Source organism: Bidens hawaiensis, unplaced genomic scaffold (assembly GCF_021521415.1).
Source record: "Bidens hawaiensis isolate Kalapana, Puna unplaced genomic scaffold, B.hawaiensis_p1.1 tig00004748_1, whole genome shotgun sequence".
NCBI lineage: Eukaryota > Viridiplantae > Streptophyta > Magnoliopsida > Asterales > Asteraceae > Bidens > Bidens hawaiensis.
Window position 1 is genome coordinate 225,625 of NW_027491294.1, and position 20,997 is coordinate 246,621.

The following is a 20,997-nucleotide window of genomic DNA, read 5'->3' on the forward strand; positions in this document are numbered from 1 at the left end:
GTATATAATCGGGTAAATGGGTTTATGTTATCGGGTAATCGGGTCGGGTAATCGGGTATATTAGAAATCCCAAACCCGTGAAAAATTTCAAAACTAATCCCAAACTCGTCCAAAACCCTAATGGGTCGGGTATTACCCATCCCATTTACGTCGAGTTTCGGGTTTTCCCATCGGATTCAGGTTTCATTGCATCTCGACACTACACAAGCCACAATTGATCTTCACAGACATTACATATAGTTATTGAAATTAAAGATACTGCATTTAGTATTAATTTGGTTTTCTGTCTTCTGATTATAACATTTGCTAGTTTAATTTAACTAAAACAAAAGAAAACTGGCTTTTTATATTAATTAATTTGGAGCATAAAGCAACGAGTATATAACTAACAGTCAAACAAACAAGGCTACTTCCAAACAACATGAACTAGCATGGGTTTTACCATCTCACGGTACCAAAACTTACGCCGACAAAGGCCCAATAATAACAAATAATTAAAACATCAAATGATACCATAAAAACTGTTTAAAAGACAAAGATACATTCTTTTTGAAACCATTATCAAGCAGAAGCTTCTTCATCTTGCTTCTGCTTCTTCTGCTTCTTTTCTGAATGCTTATCATCACCTTTCGCCTTCGCCTCACGTCGCTCCCTTTTCACTCCCTTAGGCGTAAACGGTAAAGGTGTACTTCCAACCTGCAAAAAACACCATAGCCCATGGATAAAATAGTCAGTTACTGTCAACCGAACCTGTGAATTTCAACACACAAAAACAAACAACAATTTTTAATCACCTGTTGATCTGGAACATAAATCTTCCCAACTTTCCCTGCGATTGCGTCTTTGCTGACATTTTTCACCTGAAAGTACAGGAAATAATAATGTAATTTAAGCCAATTAAAAACAGAAAAAAAATAAAAAGTAAAGCAAACTTCATTGTAAATAAAACTTAAACTAACCTTCCTCTGGATCAACTCCGGAGCAACTTTCATGGCTTCTTTCTTCAAGCTTTCATCAGGAAGCCGATGTCTTCTAACTACCAAATCCATTGTGGGCCCCACCTCAACCAGCTCCACCTTCGGCACAACCGTTCCCGATTTTTTAAGCCTCAAAGCACAATGTGTAAACACCACTTTGTTAGAACCCACAGCTGTACACACGTACACGCAGTCTAATCCAGCAAGATTTAAATTACTCACAACCTGCAGCAAAAGATTATAAATCCCATTTAAAATATTACAACTTTAAACTCCTTAAAAACTAGAAAAGATAATAATTATACGCACCTGTCCTCTGAACAAATCAAGCAAAACCTCCTTTAGATGTTTTAACTCTTCAACGTTTTCAAACCCTTCTCCAATAAATGCAAAGAACGGTTTTGACCCGATTAATGGGGCAATCTTCTTATCGTATGAACATGATGACAGGCTTTTAAAATTTTCAACTCCGACCTCCACAAGGTCGTAAATATGGTGATCATATGTTCGCCCGATTACAAGATTGTCGGGTCGTTTCTTTGAGTGTGAACCAAACTGCGAGGGGCATAAAACATGTTAAAAAAACACAAACGTAAAACAATTAAATAGATTAGTTCTTTGTGAATTGCTAAGTATTAGTAATTACTGATATACACTCCAGTAAATTGTAATTCAGCTTGCCAACGAACCTAAAAAACACAAACGTGACATGTACATGTTTGTTTGTTGAACTTAAACAAAACAAGTGATTGACCACGAACAATTAAGCGATCAGGGTTTTCTTGTCCATGTTCTTCCGTTAAAAGAAAAGAGTGTGTTTGTGTTCTTTTGTTATAAAAAAGAAAGATTTGAAAAGCATAAACAATCAAACACAAACAATTAGACGAACAGGGTTTTCCTATTCATTTTTGTCTGTCAAAATAAAGAGTGTGCGCGTGTTCGTTTATGTTCATTTGTTAATAGTATAAAGTATAAATGAATGATACACAAATACTGAACATAGAACACAATCTGTCATGCCTAAAAAAATAATAAAACTAAACTAAATTGTAATGGGTCTAAAATTGTAACTGAAAACTAACAAATACAAACGAGCGTAAATAAGCAAATCTTCACACATATAGATCAACAAACGATGTGTGTTCATGTGTGTCCGATTAAGTAAATGAAACCAAAATCTTGTTCGTGTTCGTTTATTTGATATCCAAAATCATTAAATTTAAACAACCATATTTAACTTACCACAAACAAACTGCAATCGGTTTTGAGTGAGTAAAACTCGAGCGACGTTTCACCTCCAGCTTCAAAAGGCCTGATATTATCATTTCTTCTGCTATATTTAACAGAATTATCCTTCTTAAGATGATATATTTCCGTCAACACAGCATTCAAAGTATTGCTCGTTTTTGTCCCGTGCAATATTAGCGTCTTCTTTTCAAGTTCCACCTGCAAAAACACACAACTAAACATCAACTTCCATCAACCTTTTTCGCAAAACAAAATTCAATATATTCACCAGTTTCGGGGCACGTTTCTCGAGCGCTCGCTTGGCTCTTAGCGATTTAGGGGTTTTTATACTCAACATTGGCTTGCTGCAACAATGTAAAACATGTAAAAAACTGTAACTAAAACCAGATATCATCAAAGACCATTATCAAGTCAAACTAAATTAAACAGCAATAATACATAATTATTAAATAATCAATTCAAAATGTATCCCCGAAAATTATTTTAAAATTTTAATTTGACAAAACAATTTTGAGCTTAATCTTTATAGCGAGCTTTCCAGCAGCAACAATTAAGCTTCAAAACGTGCTTACTTACAATTAATTAAACCTAAATTAATAAAAACCCTAGCAATTAATCTTTACGGCCGAGAACGACACACGATTAAACCTTTGAACCGTTAATTCAATCACTGAACAGTAACTATAAGCAAAGTAAACGTAGATTAAACGATGTTACCTTTGCTTCTGGGTATTTGATTTCAACATCTCTGTAGAACTGCAAAATATAACGAGCCAAGTGATGATGAATGAAAAGAGGCCGCTAGGGTTTTAGAATCTAAACCTTCATATTTACAAAACACAATTGAACTTAACCCCTTTTGCTTTAAAAGTATTGCAAATCAAACCTTGTACTTCTATGAGGGTTACACGAATTAATGTAATAGACGAAATAAGTATTAAACACATGATATAAGTCATGACTTTTAAATGGTTATATTGATTAGATGGATACTAATAAACCTAAGCTTTGTTGTTTGTATTCTTTAAGATTGAAACACCTATATCTAAGTAATTTAAGCTGACCTAGTAAATTCCATCAATAGCAAAAATTATTAGTAGAGTCTGGGAAAAGTGTGATGTAGGCATACATTACCTCAATCCAAAGAGATCTCTGGCTCCAAAGCATGCAACATACAGATACACATGTACAAATAACAAAACATATAGTGATAAAGTGGTGTAGTCAAATACCAGCACATATGAAATCATAGAATCCAAATAGACATACCAACAAAAAAGAACAACCCCTAAAATGTAGAAGAGTCTACGTCCATACGCTAAAGCTAAGTTTCAAAAGTGGTCTTCTCTAGGACTCATTAACCTTAATCCTACGTCTCCATGAAGTCCTGTCGTGGACCATGTCCTCAGAGAGGTGTAACTCTAGCAAATCTTGTCTAATCCGCTCATCCCAAGTCAATTTGGGTCTGTCTCTACTCCTCACTCCTTCTACATTGAGGGTTTTCACTGCTCTAACTGGCGCTGTTACCTGTCTTCTCTTCACATGTCCATACCATCTCAATCTCCTAATTTAAGCTGAGTGATAACGATTAAACACTAAGTGTTGTTTATACAATGATAATATAATATAAGCTTGTATAACTATTACATCAGAGAATGGTATGCCTAAATTTTTTTATAGGATTGAATTTTTTGTTTGGGGTGAGTTTCAAAAGTTTATTGGGGGGGGGGGGGGGTCGATTTTAATACCTTAAAAAAAGTAATAAAAGGATCTTGTTACACTGTTGGGTTGAGATGAGGGACAACTATCTTCATGGAGCATTACATTTGTATTTGTGAAAATTGTATTGTCTTGTCATATTGTTAAATGTGGATTTGTAAGAGAAACAATATCCTGATATACTATTAATTTGTATATCTAAAGTATAACACTATTTTGGTATAGTATTCTGAGAATTCACTAATTCGACACAATAAAAGGTGAGTGAGTGTAATAGTAGTTACTTTGGCGCGACTAGTAAGTGTAATGTTGTGTTACTTAATGTGATTAGTGAATAGCTAGTACAAAATAAACAATATTAGTGTAAATTTTCAAAGTACAAGCCTTATATGTATTTATTGTAATAGTTAGAGCTTTGTTTGTGGACTATCTAACAAACATTATGTTAGTTACATACCTAACAGATGTAATGAAGGAGCATCGATTGATTTGAGACTGAAGTCTTTGTGTCAATCATTCGGCTCTCAAATTCCAATTGCGGATCTTTCTTTAAATTCCAGTCATAAAAGTTCAATTCAGTTCATTTAAGACAATGACCTGAATTAACTCAAGACTTAGATAATTCATGTGTTATTATTTTGTAATGGCAAAAAATCTTTACTTTCAATCATTGTGTTAACATCCATTTTAGGGGGTGTTTGGGATTCCTTATTTTTACTTCTTATAACTTTTCTTTAAGTTAATAAGTTACAAAAGTGTAACTTATGGAACTTTTCCACTCACAATATAAGCAATCCCAACACCTTATTACTTTTCAAAAAGTTTATAAGTTATAAATTGATGAAAACAAGCAATCCCTTAAACTATATGAACCGATTGTATTATCTTCTTTTCTAAACTCTTTACATACTTTTTATTGAATTATTAAATTAAAAAAAAGTGTAATAAACTTATTGATGAAAAACAAAAAATACATTTGAAAATATGGATGAACAAAACGAGTACAAGTATCGTTGTTACCAAGTTTTGAGTTTTCGGTACCCGTACGGTACCATTATTTCATGAATTTTGCATTAAATACTGATACAAAATATTTTCAAATTTCGGGATCGATACCAGTATCGTCCCGGTCTCATCCTTATTTGAAAATAAGAAAACAACACCTAATTAATGAATACTAGAGCGATCACGATTCGATTATCGCGGTTTTAGTGTTGAACCGTGAACCAAACCGTTAGTCATGGTTTTTGAGTTTTGTAACTCAAAACCGAACCGTAAAAGTTTTAAACCGAACCAAACTAGACCGTTGCACATATAAAAAAAGTTATATTTTACATGAGTAGGCGAGTAAGGAATAAGGATGCGAGTAACAACTGAGATTTTAGGATTCAAATCTGATATTAGGACTTAATATATACAAAGCATAGTAAAGCATGTGACTATGCTTTAACTCGCTTTTGAGATTTGGGCTAAGACAGTTTTTCATTTAGAGCAATGGAAATACCTTTCATGGGGGCACCGTGAGAGGCCTTTAGGCGGCGTGATCCCGTGAAACACCACCCCCTTCCTCCGTGAAGGGGGGCACAATTCACTCTCCGTCATATCTTTCACGGCATTGTTGAAGGGGGGCCACTTGATTTCAAACGGCTATATAGCCGTTGGAGACTATATAATTAAAAAAAATTACCTACAAATACTCCACTATTTTATACAAAAAAACATACCAAATTCGCACCTTTCTCTCTATTTTTTATAAACTTTCTCAACTTTTATAAAAAAAATATCATGGATCCCAACATGCCTCGTCTAACTCCGGAGCAATACGCGTTGTGGCTCTCCAACTATTTCGGTCATATTCCCGCACCAAACGTCAACACACAACAACGAGGTGTTCCTCAACCACCTCTATTCCAAAACTTCCCAACCCAAACTCAAACCCCGCCGGTCAATCTGGGGGACCCGGATTCGGTTCCGGAAACCCAACCACGTGTGGCGGATAATGAAATACCCGAAACCGCCCAACGCAAGAAATCCGTAAGCCGAAAAAGTCACAAGAAGCAAACGCCGATGACCGAGGTGGCTCGATCGATTCAAAAGTGGTCGGCGCAGGAAGAGCTTGCTTTGGCGCAGGCGTGGGTTGACGTCTCCGAGCATCCGATCGTTAGTATTTATTTTAAATAGTTTTAAAATGTTTATATGTGTATTTTTTTAAAATGTTTATTTTTGTTATTTACTTTCTTATTTATAGGTAACGAACAAACTATCGATGATTTGTGGGATCGGGTCGAGGTGAAGTTTTCTGAAGCTACGGGAAAGGGTCCCGACTACCAAAGGAGGGATCAAATCACGGGGAAATGGACTCACATCAACAAGAAGGTGAACAAGTACATCGGCGTGTACGAGGAGTGTGCCAGAAACACAAAAAGTGGCACGAACGACGTCGATCTTCATAAGAAAGTGGCCGCTCGCTACCAAGACGATGACCACACCGGAAATATCCCTGTGGAGTTATGGGAGGTTTTGACCGCCTCTCCGAAGTGGCAGCAACTACGATTAGACGAGAGGGCGTCGGGGTTAAACAAACGATCCTCGGCCGACGCCGACATTGACGCCAGTCCCGGCACATTCGACGGAAGGTCTAGGACTCATGTAAACCTAAACGACTTGGCCGACGAGGACCCCATTCAGCGCCCGATTGGAAGGAAGAAAGCAAAATCCATTGCTTCGGGGTCTGCGTCGGGGTCCGCTTCCGGAGCCGAGGAAGTCGGTAAACTAATGGTTGAACAGATGCGACTGTTCAACCTTAGGGAATATGAGAGGGAGAGGCGGAGGATTGAGAAGGAGGAGATGGAGATCATGGCTGTCGACCTTGACACGTAAACGGGCTTCAAAAGGAGCTGGTACGAGAAAAAACAAAAGGAGATAGCCGAGAAAAACGAGTGGGTTTAGGAGTTTTTTTAATAAGTAATGTAGGTTTTTTAAATTTAATGTAGCTCTTTTATTTAATTTAATGTGTTATTTCAAAAAAATTAAATTTATAAAAATATTAAAAAAATTAATATAATAATGGTTTCACCCCCTGTTTCACACAACCCATTTCCAGTGAAAATGTGAATGTGAAATGGGTATGTGAAAGCTGATGTGGCGCAGACGTGACAGAGAGATAAGGTTTCACTAGCTTTTTTCACCCCACCCATTTCCATTGCTCTTACGGTTAGTATTTGAACATTTAGTATACACATTACACACTACTAGATCTTATCCCCGTATTACGAGGTTGTTTTACATTATTTGTTTATAATATTTATATATTTTTTGGATTTTAATTTAATTAATTGTAAGAAAAGTTGATATACATAGATTTTGACGATAAAAGAATTTAACAAATAAATGAGATGTTATGACACGGTTCATAAATTCTATGGGTTTGGTGATACCCATGACCCGCTTATTTCTATTTACTGTAAAATTGTTTCTTTGTTATGAATAATATATTTTCTAAAAAAATCAGATATTATTTTTTAGTATATCCCTATTTTACAAGATTTTTATATCAAATATTTGGTTAAATTAGTTTGTAATTTAATAAGATGTTATAACCGGTTTGAGGGCTATTTGGGTTTGGTGTGCACATAACCGTGAATTCATGTTAAATGCATGAGAAGTTTTAATTTACAAATAAAACAATATGGTGGTTTATAAAAAGGTAGAAAACAACCATAGAACTTTTAAATGTTTTGTTTATATATGTTTAAGATAACAACTAAAATTTAACTATGTCTAATAATATATTTACACATACATATATAATAAATTAATTTAAAAAATAATAACCACACGCTATGATTCGGTTTATATGATTGGTTTCAGGTATAAACCGTAAACCAAACCGTTCACTACGATTTAAACTTTTTTTTTAAAACCAATCGACCAAAAGTTAAAAAAAAAACTAACCATGAAACAAAACAGATGACCAGTTTAAACGATTTCGCAGTTTTTAAACCGAACCTTGAACACACCTAACAAATATAGTTAAAAATTAAAACTACACTAATGTAATATACTAGTTTTTTATTTACATCTTTCTTTTGCAAAAGAGAAAAATAAGCTCAAAAAATTATATCCAGACCTACTTCAACATTAAGCTTTCTCTTTCTATTCATTTTAGCCCCTATTATTTTATTCATTTAGCAAAAATAATCTTCAAAGATGATTTTACTTTGGTGCCCTATATTTTAACGTTAACTACAGGTAGTCTAGTCTGGAAAAATGTCGGCAATTCAATAAGTTAGAAAGTGACACGTCAAATTAAAAAGAGACAGCCACACTTTCTATGGAAATATAATACAATTGTATGTTACAAATGATTGCATGACTGTATATGAAATTACTTGTTGGCAAAATGTTAATCTTTTTAATAAAAAGTTGCCATGAATTGAACAAATTAAAAAAATGATACGTGAAGTTAGAATGAGAAACAAATAGATTTTATAAAAGTTAAGCAACCGAAGTTTTAATAATCAAATAGATCCAACTTAAATAGTATAAAAAGAAACAAAAAGATGGAAAAAGCAAAAGAAGAGACAGAGATAACCAAGGCACGTCATAGACGGTCGAGCCCACATCAGACCCTGCCTGCAAACACTGACCCCACTTTCACCTCCAAAAACCAGAAATCAAAACCGGAGCTCCATTAATGGCTGCTTCCTTCCTAAAATCATATTTCATCTCATATCATATTTGAATATTTCTCAAAATGGCGGTCTGTTTATGTCAGTCACACTACTATTTTTGTCCTAAAGCAAAAAGCACACAATAATATTAATATCAATCCTTTATTCAACTTCCGTTTAATAATATTCCTAGATTCAATTTCACGCTTCTCATTCAACTCTGCACACATTATTAGCTTTACCTTTAGCTCATATACCAACTATTATTATTATTATTAATTATTATCCAAAACCTAACTGAGTTTGTTACTTACTAATGGACAATACCAGTAGACTGAAATCATGGACGGAGGAGCTAGCGAGTCTGGTGGAAGACACTGGAATCCGCTACACCGACGATGATAACAACACTCACCTAACAGCAACAACAACAGCAACGTCGTCGTATGATTTAAAGGCGGTGTTGGAAGGCGAAAAGGCGGAATCGGAGAGTATTAAAGATCAGGTGAAAGGATTTGCCAAGGCTTGGGGTGAGATAGTGGTGGAATTAGGTAAAGGATGTAAGGATGTTGTGTTTCAGACTGTCTTGACTGATGATTCGTTTGTTGTGAATAAAGTCAGAGGTCCGTGGCGAGTTGTGGCCCGGAAAATGAGTGGTTTGAATGAGGCGGTGTTGCCCGAGGATCGCGATCCGGTTGTTGCTTGGCAGGTTATATTGTCGGTTTTTCTCATCACTGTTGCAGGTAATGTTTAGCTTATGGAGCACTAAATTATTGCGAGAATAAACGAAAAACAAACCTAACTAGTTTGAATTTTTGATTAATGGTTGATACTGACTGTTGTATATATATTTTTGAAATTTGTACTTTAAATGTGTATATGTTGTGTGCATAAAAAAACATTGAGTTGAGTTGTTTATATATTTTATAAAATGTTAGCTGTTTAAGATTTAACCGTTTAGCTACACATTGATAGACAGGGCGGGTCCTGATAATCCATAAAAATTCAGGGGCTGGGACGAGTAAGTAAAACGGCTCCTAATCGTAAGTTTTTTTTGGGTTTTTTTTTATTTCGATTTAATATTTTTATTTGATTGGGCAGGGCCTAAATAAAAACAAATGGGTAATGGATATAGTCAGGTTTAATTGAAATGAGTTTAAATCTTTACTTAAGTGTATAAAATTAAATAAAACTTGTATATAAAACGAATTTGATTTTCTAATTTAATTATCTATACATTTTGTTTAGAATTCATATGTGTATAAAATGTATAAATTTTGTTTTGAAGTTTCGCCCCTAGGATACTGGCCCGGAGCGGTCGCCCATGTTACCCTCTCCATGGTCGGCCCTGTGTGTAGATTATTTTAGGTTTTCTTTCAGGAAAGAATTTCAGAAGAGAAGAATAAACATTGCATTTCAATCATTTTCTTATGGAACAAAAATAATGATTTAGTTTGTTCTGCGTGGTTTCAGAAAAAAAAACACTGTTTATTTCCAGTGAAATTCTCCCATAGAAGTATATAGATTTTTTCCTTATTGATTACATCAGTGGACACTAATAAGTAATTTTTACGGTAGAGCCGTAGAGGTGTCAATTTCGACCCATGCACTTGCAAATGGGTCAATTTAGATTGTCTTTCATTTCAAATGGGTTGAAAAAGCAGTGTCTATTTGCAGCTACATTAGTTTATCACACGTGATATATGCGGATATCGTTAAAGATTTATTAAAATTTTAACAAATATTGTTGCATGTTGCAGTTTTATGTGTGAATATCAAACACGACAACACACCCATCCCACTTGTTCAAGTGCACGCACCGTCCGCCATGCGTATATTACTTCCCGATGGTAGAAACATGTCGTATCACGAACAAGGCGTTTCTGCAGACAAAGCTAGATATTCATTAGTTGCGACTCATAGCTTTCTATCTTCTCGGCTTGCAGGTTCAAATTGTTCAACACTTACTACAAAACTCTTGTTATACAGGTTGTAACTTGTGAAGCTAACTTTTGTTTTACAGGAATACCAGGGATCAAATTGTCACTTTTGGAAGAGTTCGGGGTTCGATTAGTAACTTATGATCTTCCCGGATTTGGGGAAAGTGATCCACACCATAATAGGACTCTCCAATCATCAGCTATGGATGTTTTATACTTAGCAGACGCACTTAAAATTGATAAATTTTGGATTGTTGGATATTCAAGTGGTGCGGTTCATGCTTGGGCTGCCCTAAAGTACATACCGCATAAAATTGCAGGTTAGACTGTTAGATTTTATGATTTATCTGGTCATGTTTGGGTTGGCCAGTTTAACCCATTTTATTAAATAGGTCAACCCGCTAACCTGTTAACGACACGTTTAATTAAATAGGTTGATTAACACGTTTACAACTTGGTTATCACCATCAGCCTGTTAGACACTTTTAGATAAATGGGCTAACAGGGTCGTGTTCGGGTTACACTTTACTGAGCCTAAATTTGGGTGATAATGTACAGGCGCAGTGATGTTTGCTCCAATGGTTAACCCGTATGACATGGGTTTGACAAAAGAGGAAAGGTTTGGAATATGGGAGAAATGGTCAAGAAAATGGAAACTTAATTATTATTTAGCTCGCCGGTTTCCTAGGATTTTAAAGTTCTTTTATCGGCGTACTTTCCTTTCGGGAAAACACGGGCCTGTTGATAAGTGGTTGTCCTTGTCTCTTTCAGAGCAGGTGAGTTTTATTTTAACCTTCATCATTTCATTATTGACAGTTTGACTAGTTTCTAGTTAGGCCCATTTACTCAATTGACCTATTGGATGTACAACATAACCCAAATCAACTAGGGATGTTAATCGGTTCGGACATCGATTTATTCGGTTTTAAACTTTTTAAAAAATGTGTCTAACCGAACTGAATTCAACCGATTAAGGCGATTTATTTGGTTCGGTTATTATTTGGTTTATTCGATTGAATTCGGTTCGGTTATCCAAATAAGCAAGATTTCCGGTAACGAATACGGTTTGGTTCTCGGTTTTCTTTCTTTCTTCTTTTTTTTTTGGGTGTTTTTGCACACTCCTAGATTCAATCCATTCACTAGTAATAGTTCAGAAATTGTGACGGAAGATTGTGACGCCGTTATTTATAATATTCTGGCAAATAGTTGTCGAGGAAGACCCTCACCCATTACATAAATATAATATTGATTATTGCAGGATAAAAATGTGACGGAAGATCCATTATTTATAAAATTCTGGCGAAGGGATGTTGAGGAATCAATTCGACAAGGAACCGTTAAACCGTTTATTGAGGAAACCGTGTTACAGGTGTCGAATTGGCCCTTTAGTATAAGGGATTTAAAAGTGCAAAAGAAATGCCCAGAAAAAGGCTTATTTCACTGGTTCAAGTTCATGTCCGATGAACCAGAATGCGAGTTGACTGGGTTTCAAGGACCGATTCATATATGGCAGGTTTGTAATTTCATCACAACTTATGTTTATTGCAGTTTTGAGATTTGAGAAGTTGGTAATCACTGTTTTGTTGAATTTGAATTGGTGGGCAGGGAATGGAGGATTCGGTTGTGCCAGTTGTGATGACCGATTACGTGACACGTGTACTACCAGATGCTATTGTTCATAAACTTCCAAATCATGGGCACTTTTCATATTTCTACTTTTGTGATGAATGTCATAGAAAGATTCTGTTAACGCTGTTCGGAGAACCTCAAGGTCCTGTTGAAATTAATGATCAAGATCCTATTAAAGAAGATGATGATGATGGTCAAAGTCAAACATCTTCAATACTTCCCAGCTAAACTCACCCAAGCTGGGTTTGACTTTGACTTTTAACCAATATAAACAGAGTTTTGATTCCAAAGTATATACCTCACAGGTTTAGTGTCTGTTAACTTTTGATCAGTTTAGTTCTTGATCCCACGAAAAGGTATCTTGTTTTGCAAGAAAATGTGTTCTCGTTTATAGTTTTGATGTTATAACATTAGCTTGAAGGTTGAAATTCTGATTTTACTTGGGACATGTTTGTGTTTGTTTGGTTATTGATCTCAATCTTGAATGAGATATTATAGAAAGACCTAAATCAATTCAGTAGCACATCGATTGTGTTTGTGTCCGATTGGTGAGATAGCGCGTTACTGGGTTTCGGTCAAATGACACATCGGACCGTTTAAAAAAAGGTTTCCTTAGACAAGTCAAAATGACTGAATGGAATTGCACTAGAGTAAATAGGTTATAATTCGCCAACTAATGCTATGTCAAATTAGATCTTGTCATAGACAACGGCGTGCGGTGACGATCAAGGCATGGTGATGGTGATGATGGCGGTGGGTTGACCAGTTGTATAATTTAAAGTACTCAAATCAACCCATTTAACAAACACAAGTAATCCAAATCAACCTACTTATTGAAGAATAGGTATGACTGCCATGGCATCATAAACAGTAACCGAACATAAGCTCCAAACCTGAACTAGGACCAAGACTATAGGTCATTTTAAGAAACATCAAGCTTTTAATGAATGGTACACAAATCAAAATTTATGTTCTTTATTCTCCTTGTTGGAGATAATCAGAAAGCCGAGCCATTGTTGCTCTTCTTCCTCATCATCATATCTTTGGCTTCACTGATCTTGGAAGCGAGATAATGACTGCCGCCAGCGTCCGGGTGGTTTGCAAGCATTACCCTTCGGTGTGCTTCCTTTATCTTATCCATTGCACTACTTTCCCTAAACAACAAACAAACCATTACATTATAAAAGTAATATAAATAACATAAATTCACCCTTCTCTAGTTCCAAGTGTTTCCTTAAACCGCAAGCTCATAATTTCATGAACAGGGATTTTAAAAAGGGCTGCCTCTGCAATGTGGCGAGTCGAACCTGAAACACATGGATCCGTAGAAACCAGTTTGAAAAAGTCAAAGATCAAGTTTGACCGGTTTGAAACTGGATTTTGACCGGTTTGGTCAGAATTGATTCGTTTCAACCCTATGGTTCTGGCTGGTACTAGCTACGGTTTGGGTCAACAAAAGTCGAAACCGGTTTCAGTTGAAACTGATTTTAAGAGTCAAAAAATCAGGTTTCACTGGCTTCAACCGCGTTGTTCGGTTTGGAACAGGTCCGGTTGTTGTCTAAATGGTTCCTAATCGGAACCAAAACCAGTTCTTTTCTACACCTCTAAAAAAACCTACTGCAATTTTCTCTTTTATTTTTCAAACTTTGGCATAAAATAAGAAAATCCATCTAAAAATTGTAACGATAAAACAAATTAAACTAGACAACCCTTGAACCCGCAGACCGGAAACAACCCATATAGCTAAAATGTTCACGGATTCAACTAGAAATTCACACCCATACAGTCATCATCATAACATTTTACTAAACAACCAACAAGTTTCAATAAAAATCAGGATACCTGACTCCAAGAATAAGTGCAGCTTCTCTTCTAGTCATCTGCGGTTGAAACCCGCCTGGATAAAACTTGCGAAAGGCGGTTGCAGCCGGTCTAGCCTTGAACGCATTCCAAGCTTGGATGCTATACCGACCCGCGTATGCAGCACCGGCAACTGCAATTCCTACCACCAATGGAGTTGCCTGATCATTGTTTTTGTGTTAAAACACAATATTAATAAATTGCTAATAAAAGCATAAAATAAACCAAAAAAGTAGAAACCTGATTCATCATCATCATCATCATCATCATCGTACTCAGTATATCCCACCAATAGCAAAGCTATAGTAGGGTCTGAGGAGGGTAAGATGTAGACAGCCTTACCTCTACCCCATAAGGATAGAGAGGCTGCTTCCGGTGAGACCCCCGGCTCGATAGTAGTTTTGCATCAGGCCTTGGACATAAGGCACATAGCACTCAATCATCGGGACACCGGCTGATCGGTGCATGTACCCTTGTCTTTCGGCTATCAACGCCACTACATGATGCCTGATTAACCGTCCGTCACTTTTAACGTTATTTTCACGAGATTAGTAAAATAACGTCAAAATTAGTGCAATTTCACTTTTGCCCACCCGAGGGTTCACACATATATACATCATATTGTTGCATCTAATAATATTGTTCTGATTATGATATTTGAACATTGCCCTAAATTCAAAATGTTTAATTTTTATTGTTTTGTTTTCATGAACCCTAATTGACAAATTGAATAGCATACGAACAAACAGAATCAAAATCAAGAATTAATAACAGGTATTGCAGAAATTACCATTTAAATCGGTTATATCAGAGAACTTGAACGAATCGAAAGCTTGGAAATTAGATTTTGGGTTGCAGGTTAAGATAATTTAGGGTTTTATCGTTGCAACGTTTCTGGTGATTTCGAGAATTTGGTGGAGCAGGTGATTCGTTAATATTAAAAGTTAGGGTTTGATTTTGGGGTTTTTTTAATTTGGTGTACGCCGACTCTATTTCTTCTTGTCCAAGTTATAAGCAAATGTCTAAAATATACAGTTTTGAAAAATCAGATTAATATTTAAACACCTTATTTCTCAATTAATATTATCTTAATCATACTAAATAAATATTTAATAAAAAAAATAATTATGTTTTTATACATGGGCATAAATAACAATTGGCCTTATCATAAGAGTGAGGGTTAAGATTTGAGATATTTGAAGTCTCAGGTTCGAAACTTGACTTAAGGAGTTTTTCAACAGTGATGGGTTTCCTCTTTGATTGTGTTTTTTGGCGAGTCAGGCAAAATCAGTATGGACGGTTTATATCCCGTCTTAGGAAGGCTCACTCGGATATTGGTGGTGGATCCAAAGCTATTCGGAAAAAAAAACATGAGCATAAATAAAAAGGCTTAAAAAGTCATTTTATGTAATGTTAGAAATTATAAAACACATGGTATATTTAGTAAAACTTTATTATCAAATGCAAGTCATGTGTACCTTTTATAAACGTCAATAATTTTTATACGTCACTTAAAAAATTGAGCAATTATAGAAATATACGTGTATAAAAAATAATCGTGTTTTAACTGGGTTTTTAATTATAAAAAATATGTTTTTTTTTGTCAAATACAATATTATAAATCACCGACCTAAATGTTTTATTCCTCTTCACGTCAAAATATCTATTTAAAGTTTTTATATGAATTTGTATTTATAATTAAACAAAGTTTCAACCAGAGTGAATTTACTACACCATCTCTTGTTAGGATTAAACACAGTAACACAGACGAAAACAATGAACGAACACAAGGATTTTATATGGTTCTATCTAACTTGACCTACGTTCGGAGGTGGAAATTAGGTTATATGATATTTTAGTTATAAGCGATTACACGTACATAAATCAATATACAAAAACTACTCTAGGGTTACACGACTAAAATAAACAGACTAATGCGGGCTTAAATCAGGCTACCACTCACCCGCGAGCCTCACTTCCTGCGCACCTCACTTCTGTTGCGATCTCAACCGAACCCGGGCCAATATCTCTTACATACACATGATATGAAAGGATCAACAAGAAGACCGTATTCGAATTTTCTTTGTAGCAAGAATAATAAAAAAGAAATGTAACATATGAGCAATAATTACATAAACTTTCATGCAATAAGTAAATAAATAAATTTTTAATGCATATATAGATCCAAATTGCATCTTACAAAGAAATCACTCAACCACCTCCATGTTCTGCTCCAATCCATCACAAACCGCGGGTTCAACCTTCGGCGGTCCAGAATGCCGCCTCGGTTTAGCCTGAACAGAAAGATGTTTCTTCGCACCACCCACCACCGCTGTGCTCCCACCACCATTCCCCGCCACACCCTGTCCCCGTGGTTTCGCCTTAGCTGACTTACCAGTCACCACAGACCCTCCAACACTATGCCTTCTTTTAATCTCAGATTTAACACTTGACACACTCTTTGAGTCATCATCCACCTCGACCCCTGAACCATTAGCCCGTGGGCTAGGGCCCGTCTTGGGCTTTCGTGATGCTATCGGGCCACCAGCACCTCCTTTTGACTGAGGAGTGGAAGGGGCGGAGTTAAGTTGGCGACGGGCATAAGATTTTGCAATTTCAAGTTTACCATTGTTGGTCCCATTTTTAACCGAAACATGGTCGGTCTCGTGATCTTTGTATCTCTCTGACCAGCTCCAACCCCACTGGGGATTTGTCGGGTTCATGAAAAGCATGTTTGTCCCTGCGGTCCCACCTGATTTCTTCCAATGTCGCTGTTTCATTAGAAACATCAAAATTCAAATATCTCACATTAGATGTCTTTGTATTCATTTTTAAGTTTGATAATGATTAGAAAGTTATTGAATACTTAAATTTGCCTTTGATATTGGTAAATTATTCAACTCTACAACACATAATTAGCTGGTTTGGATTTAGTCTAAACTGACTAAACAGGCCCGGGCCTATTTCGGGCCAAACTCACGAACAAGTTTAGATAAAGTCGGGACTGACTTGGCGTTATTTAAATAAGAGGATATTTTAGCCAAAGCCGCAAACACGTTTAATTTAAAATTATTTATAACAAGAGGGTATTTTGGTCATTTTAAAATTTTAACGTAGACTGAAATGGCAAGTTTTAAAAACCGCAATGTCTGCCACGCTAAAAAAAGGATTTTGATTAAGGTGGCAATTTTAGAAAACCACAAGGGCTAGAAATGAACTTAACTCTATAGTTCAAAAGAAACATTTTTTATGTCATGACTTAAAACAGTTAAACTGATATAGGAAAATTAAGCATTAGGTATTTTATACACTTTAAAGATCATTGTTTTACACACATTCCTATTTCTGGTTATAAATGTGTACATTTAGAGTATTAATATGGAAAATAGAAAAAATCAGGTTAAAACTAGTCATATTTGTGTCAACCCGTGAACCTGCCCGTTTAGCACCCGCGTATCTTACCTGATGAGAAAAGGAATAAGCCAATGCTCTCTCTCTTCTCATAGTAGCATCATACTTGCTCAAAAGCTTAGCTTCTGTCTCTTCTTTAGACTGCACACGATCGTCCCATTCGTCTCCATTCTATAACAAAATATTAAATAATAATAATAATAATAATAAATAAGTGATATATAAGAAGCGGCAGGAGGCGGGATGAGCTGTGACAGAAGCTAACCTCCATGCTGGAGGTTTCTTTGGCCCTTAGGAGTTGTTTCCGTATTGCTTGGTTTTCCTCCGCCATCCGGGACCTTCTAGAACTTATTTGGGATTGCAAATGAGACAAAGTTTGTATGGATTTGAGGGTGTTAACCATTTGTTGCTTCACACACGGCCCTTCGACCACTGTTTTCAACCTAACAAGCCCTCGCAAGCCCCATAGCGCCCTTCGTGCCTATAAACACATGAAAATAAATCAACAGACATGCTGACATGCATTATATGTTTTAGTTATTGGTGCAAATGGGTACATTTGGGTCGGTTGTGGGCTCAAATAGAACTAGAAACTGATAATTCGGTTTTTTAGTTTTTGAAAACAGTTTGGCTTGTTTGGTTTCGGTTTTTGCCATTTAGGCTTGAATTTTTGGGCTGAAAAACAAATGATCCAAAATAATGAATTTAGGTCTAAATCTTTTTAATAATTCATAAGTTAATGATTACATTTGGGCTCAAATATTTGAATTACATTATTAATTAAATTCTTATAAATTACTTAACATTCAAAAAAATTGAAAATCCATAAATCTGATTCGCTTCGGTCTTTTCGGTTATAATTACATGCAAAACTAATATCGGGCCTATTTGGGCTTATACCGAACCAAAAACCGAATATTCAGCTTTTGAGTTTCTTTGAAAACCGTTCAGTTTCAGTTTTCGGTAAATTACCATTTAGGCTTGAAATTTTTGGGCTGAAAGAAGATGGCCCAGTAATGAATTTGAGTCTAAATCCTTTTGTAAATTAACAATTGACTGATTATTATACATTTGGGCTAAAATAATTAGGTTATACTCTTTATAAAATCCCTATAAATTACTTCACATTCAAAATACAAGTGAAAATCCATAAATTCGGTTTGGTTTTTCTGTTAAATAATATACAAAACAGAAACCGAACCGAAATTTTGGTTTTTGCGAAAACATCAAACCAAACAGTCAGTTTTTGTTTTGGTTCAGTTTTTTCGGTGCCATGCACACCCCTAGTTTTAATGTAAACTATAGTTGATATTCTTGATTTAATCAATTTATGAAGTACCATGTAACCGCGAAAAACCGTTTGAATTTTGATGGCTGCTACTTCCTCCCTTGACTCTCCAGCATACTGGGACGTAGCGGCTGCCACTGGTGTTGACACATCTGCGGTGACAATACTGGCGGCTTGTGGCGGCTCATCAAACGGTGCCACCTCTTCTGTCGGAGGAAGCGGATGAGAATCGTAAGAACCGCCAGCATTTTCTACAATTTGCGTGTCGGATACTGAAGGAAGATCCTCAACAACCGCATTCTGTTCTGACTTCTGGTGTTTGATTAACAAAAAGATTGCTACGTTAATGATCATTTTTAAATAAATTGAGAAACTTTAATGATTAATGATTAATAAGTTGTAAAGAACCTGTGTTCTCTTTTCTTTTGAGCTCGGGCTTAACGTCTTCTTAATCGAAGAAAACCAGCTTCCTTTCTTTCCCATTACTGAATCATTCCCCAAATTAACCTGAGTCAAAGTCAAACATAAATAACAATCTAAATTCAAAATTTTATGAATATGAGACCAACATTATTCCTATTCCTAGTTTATAATCATCATCATCATCGTACTCAGTATATCCCACCAATAGCAAAGCTATGGTAGGGTCTGAGGAGGGTAAGATGTAGGCAGCCTTACCTCTACCCCATAGGGATAGAGAGGCTGCTTCCGGTGAGACCCCCGGCTCGATAGTAGTTTTGCATCAAGCCTTGGACATAAGGCACATAGCACTCAATCATCGGGACACCGGCTGATCGGTGCATGTACCCTTATCTTTCAGCTATCAACGCCACTACATGATGCCTGATTAACCGTCCGTCACTTTTAACGTTATTTTCACGAGATTAGTAAAATAACGTCAAAATTAGTGCAATTTCACTTTTGCCCACCCGAGGGTTCACACATATATACATCATATGTGCGCACCGCAAGCAGGGCTAGTTTATAATAATTTATCATGAGATTCAGTCTACTTATTAAGACCCTCTAAAAATCAACTATTTCATGTCAATTTTAAGTCAACAAATTAATCCATTTGACCCAAAAAAATCAAACAGTGGTAAAATTCTTGAACCTGTCGGTGAAAAACTGTCGAATTAGTATTACAACTTAAAACCCAAAATTCATCAATAAAATATATAATAATGCATACAAACAGTAAATCAATGAACACCCAGAAGCCAATTGATGATGAATTTCAAGAAACTCAGATAAATTAGCAGGATCAATGAGAGAATAATAAATACCCAAAAGCCAATTGATGATGAATTTCAAGATAATACTCAAAATTCAGATAAATGTCGGTGCTTTTACACAATAACCGCTTACACCCAATTTCGAAAACAAGAAAAATAACAGGATTCAACTATTCAAGTAATTACTGAGACATCCAGATGCAAAAGATTAAGAATTTGGACAAAATTCAGTAAAAATTACTCAAAAGAGCATAAATTGACTAGAAATAGTTTATACTTTTGGAGTTGAAGAAACTTGAAAGTATGAGAAATGAGTCAAATTACCGATGAATGTTGATGGGATCTTCAAAAGTCTCTTGATTTTGTTGAAATCGCCGGTTTTGGAATGTTTTGAGGGGAAAAAATAAATAAAAAACAGATCTTGTGGATGATGAAATGGTGAAATGTGAAATTAACGAGGAGAAACCTGCTTGCGGTGCGCACATATGATGTATATATGTGTGAACCATCGGGTGGGCAAAAGTGAAATTGCACTAATTTTGACGTTATTTTACCAATCTCGTGAAAATAACGTTAAAAGTGACGGACGGTTAATCAGGCATCATGTAGTGGCGTTGATAGCCGAAAGACAAGGTTACATGCACCGATCAGCCGGTGTCCCGATGATTGAGTGCTATGTGCCTTATGTCCAAGGCTTGATGCAAAACTACTATCGAGCCGGGGGTCTCACCGGAAGCAGCCTCTCTATCCTTATGGGGTAGAGGTAAGGCTGTCTACATCTTACCTTCCTCAGACCCTACCATAGCTTTGCTATTGGTAGGATATACTGGGTATGATGATGATGATGATGATGATGATGAAATTAATGAGGAGGCTGCAGCCTGCAGGATGGAAGAATGAATAAATGAATGACAGATGGGCTTTGGTTTGGTTCAAGTCCGGACGGATGAGTTGGACCCCGGATGTGGTGGGTCCGTCCGACTCACTTTCTTGATTTTTTTTTATATCTTTTTGCAT

At 36.0% G+C, this 20,997-nt stretch overlaps 3 protein-coding genes and 1 pseudogene across 5 annotated transcripts; 1 reads left to right on the forward strand and 3 right to left on the reverse strand.

Annotated features, from left to right (window-relative positions):
- Positions 1–342: 342 nt before the first annotated feature.
- LOC143627897 (ribosome production factor 2 homolog) lies at positions 343–3,001 on the reverse strand. The gene is made up of 7 exons (XM_077097612.1): positions 2,943–3,001; positions 2,494–2,569; positions 2,220–2,423; positions 1,287–1,532; positions 960–1,202; positions 795–860; positions 343–696 (listed from the first exon to the last, which is right to left on the reverse strand). Exons 1-7 carry the CDS (start codon positions 2,969–2,971, stop codon positions 562–564), a joined length of 999 nt encoding a protein of 332 aa, XP_076953727.1. The 5' UTR covers positions 2,972–3,001; the 3' UTR covers positions 343–561.
- A 5,876-nt stretch (positions 3,002–8,877) lies between these two features.
- On the forward strand, positions 8,878–12,649 carry LOC143627960 (uncharacterized). Its single transcript, XM_077097660.1, has 6 exons — positions 8,878–9,360; positions 10,378–10,563; positions 10,641–10,877; positions 11,116–11,333; positions 11,816–12,070; positions 12,163–12,649. Exons 1-6 carry the CDS (start codon positions 8,934–8,936, stop codon positions 12,412–12,414), a joined length of 1,575 nt encoding a protein of 524 aa, XP_076953775.1. The 5' UTR covers positions 8,878–8,933; the 3' UTR covers positions 12,415–12,649.
- Positions 12,650–13,141: 492 nt separating this feature from the next.
- Positions 13,142–14,225, reverse strand: LOC143627875 (mitochondrial import inner membrane translocase subunit TIM14-3 pseudogene; annotated as a pseudogene). Its single transcript, XR_013152659.1, has 2 exons — positions 14,029–14,225; positions 13,142–13,340 (listed from the first exon to the last, which is right to left on the reverse strand). The product of XR_013152659.1 is annotated as a mitochondrial import inner membrane translocase subunit TIM14-3 pseudogene (transcript).
- Positions 14,226–15,979: 1,754 nt separating this feature from the next.
- Positions 15,980–20,258, reverse strand: LOC143627961 (protein IQ-DOMAIN 2-like). 2 transcript variants are annotated; one of them, XM_077097662.1, is made up of 7 exons: positions 20,242–20,258; positions 19,154–19,252; positions 18,797–19,057; positions 17,723–17,938; positions 17,509–17,628; positions 16,409–16,817; positions 15,980–16,378 (listed from the first exon to the last, which is right to left on the reverse strand). In XM_077097662.1, exons 2-7 carry the CDS (start codon positions 19,226–19,228, stop codon positions 16,254–16,256), a joined length of 1,206 nt encoding a protein of 401 aa, XP_076953777.1. In that variant the 5' UTR covers positions 19,229–19,252; positions 20,242–20,258; the 3' UTR covers positions 15,980–16,253. The 2 variants fall into 2 exon arrangements, with proteins under 2 accessions (XP_076953777.1, XP_076953776.1); XM_077097661.1 differs by having other exon boundaries at positions 15,981–16,817; positions 20,242–20,256.
- Between the last annotated feature and the right edge of the window lie 739 nt (positions 20,259–20,997).

What these genes read in the sequence shown, in the direction of transcription:
- LOC143627897 (XM_077097612.1), bottom strand. Translation starts at nt 2,971, where the DNA reads ATGTTGAAATCAAATACCCAGAAGCAAAG. An exon ending in TTGATTTGTTCAGAGGACAG is followed by an intron (nt 1,203 to 1,286) that starts GTGCGTATAATT and finishes CTTTTGCTGCAG; the next exon opens with GTTGTGAGTAATTTAAATCT. An exon ending in TTTATGTTCCAGATCAACAG is followed by an intron (nt 697 to 794) that starts GTGATTAAAAAT and finishes TGTTTTTTGCAG; the next exon opens with GTTGGAAGTACACCTTTACC.
- LOC143627960 (XM_077097660.1), top strand. Translation starts at nt 8,934, where the DNA reads ATGGACAATACCAGTAGACTGAAATCATGGACGGAGGAGCTAGCGAGT. An exon ending in TCTATCTTCTCGGCTTGCAG is followed by an intron (nt 10,564 to 10,640) that starts GTTCAAATTGTT and finishes TTTGTTTTACAG; the next exon opens with GAATACCAGGGATCAAATTG. An exon ending in CATACCGCATAAAATTGCAG is followed by an intron (nt 10,878 to 11,115) that starts GTTAGACTGTTA and finishes GATAATGTACAG; the next exon opens with GCGCAGTGATGTTTGCTCCA.
- LOC143627961 (XM_077097661.1), bottom strand. Translation starts at nt 19,228, where the DNA reads ATGGGAAAGAAAGGAAGCTGGTTTTCTTCGATTAAGAAGACGTTAAGC. An exon ending in CAAAAGAAAAGAGAACACAG is followed by an intron (nt 19,058 to 19,153) that starts GTTCTTTACAAC and finishes ATCAAACACCAG; the next exon opens with AAGTCAGAACAGAATGCGGT. An exon ending in AAGAAACCTCCAGCATGGAG is followed by an intron (nt 17,629 to 17,722) that starts GTTAGCTTCTGT and finishes ATTTTGTTATAG; the next exon opens with AATGGAGACGAATGGGACGA.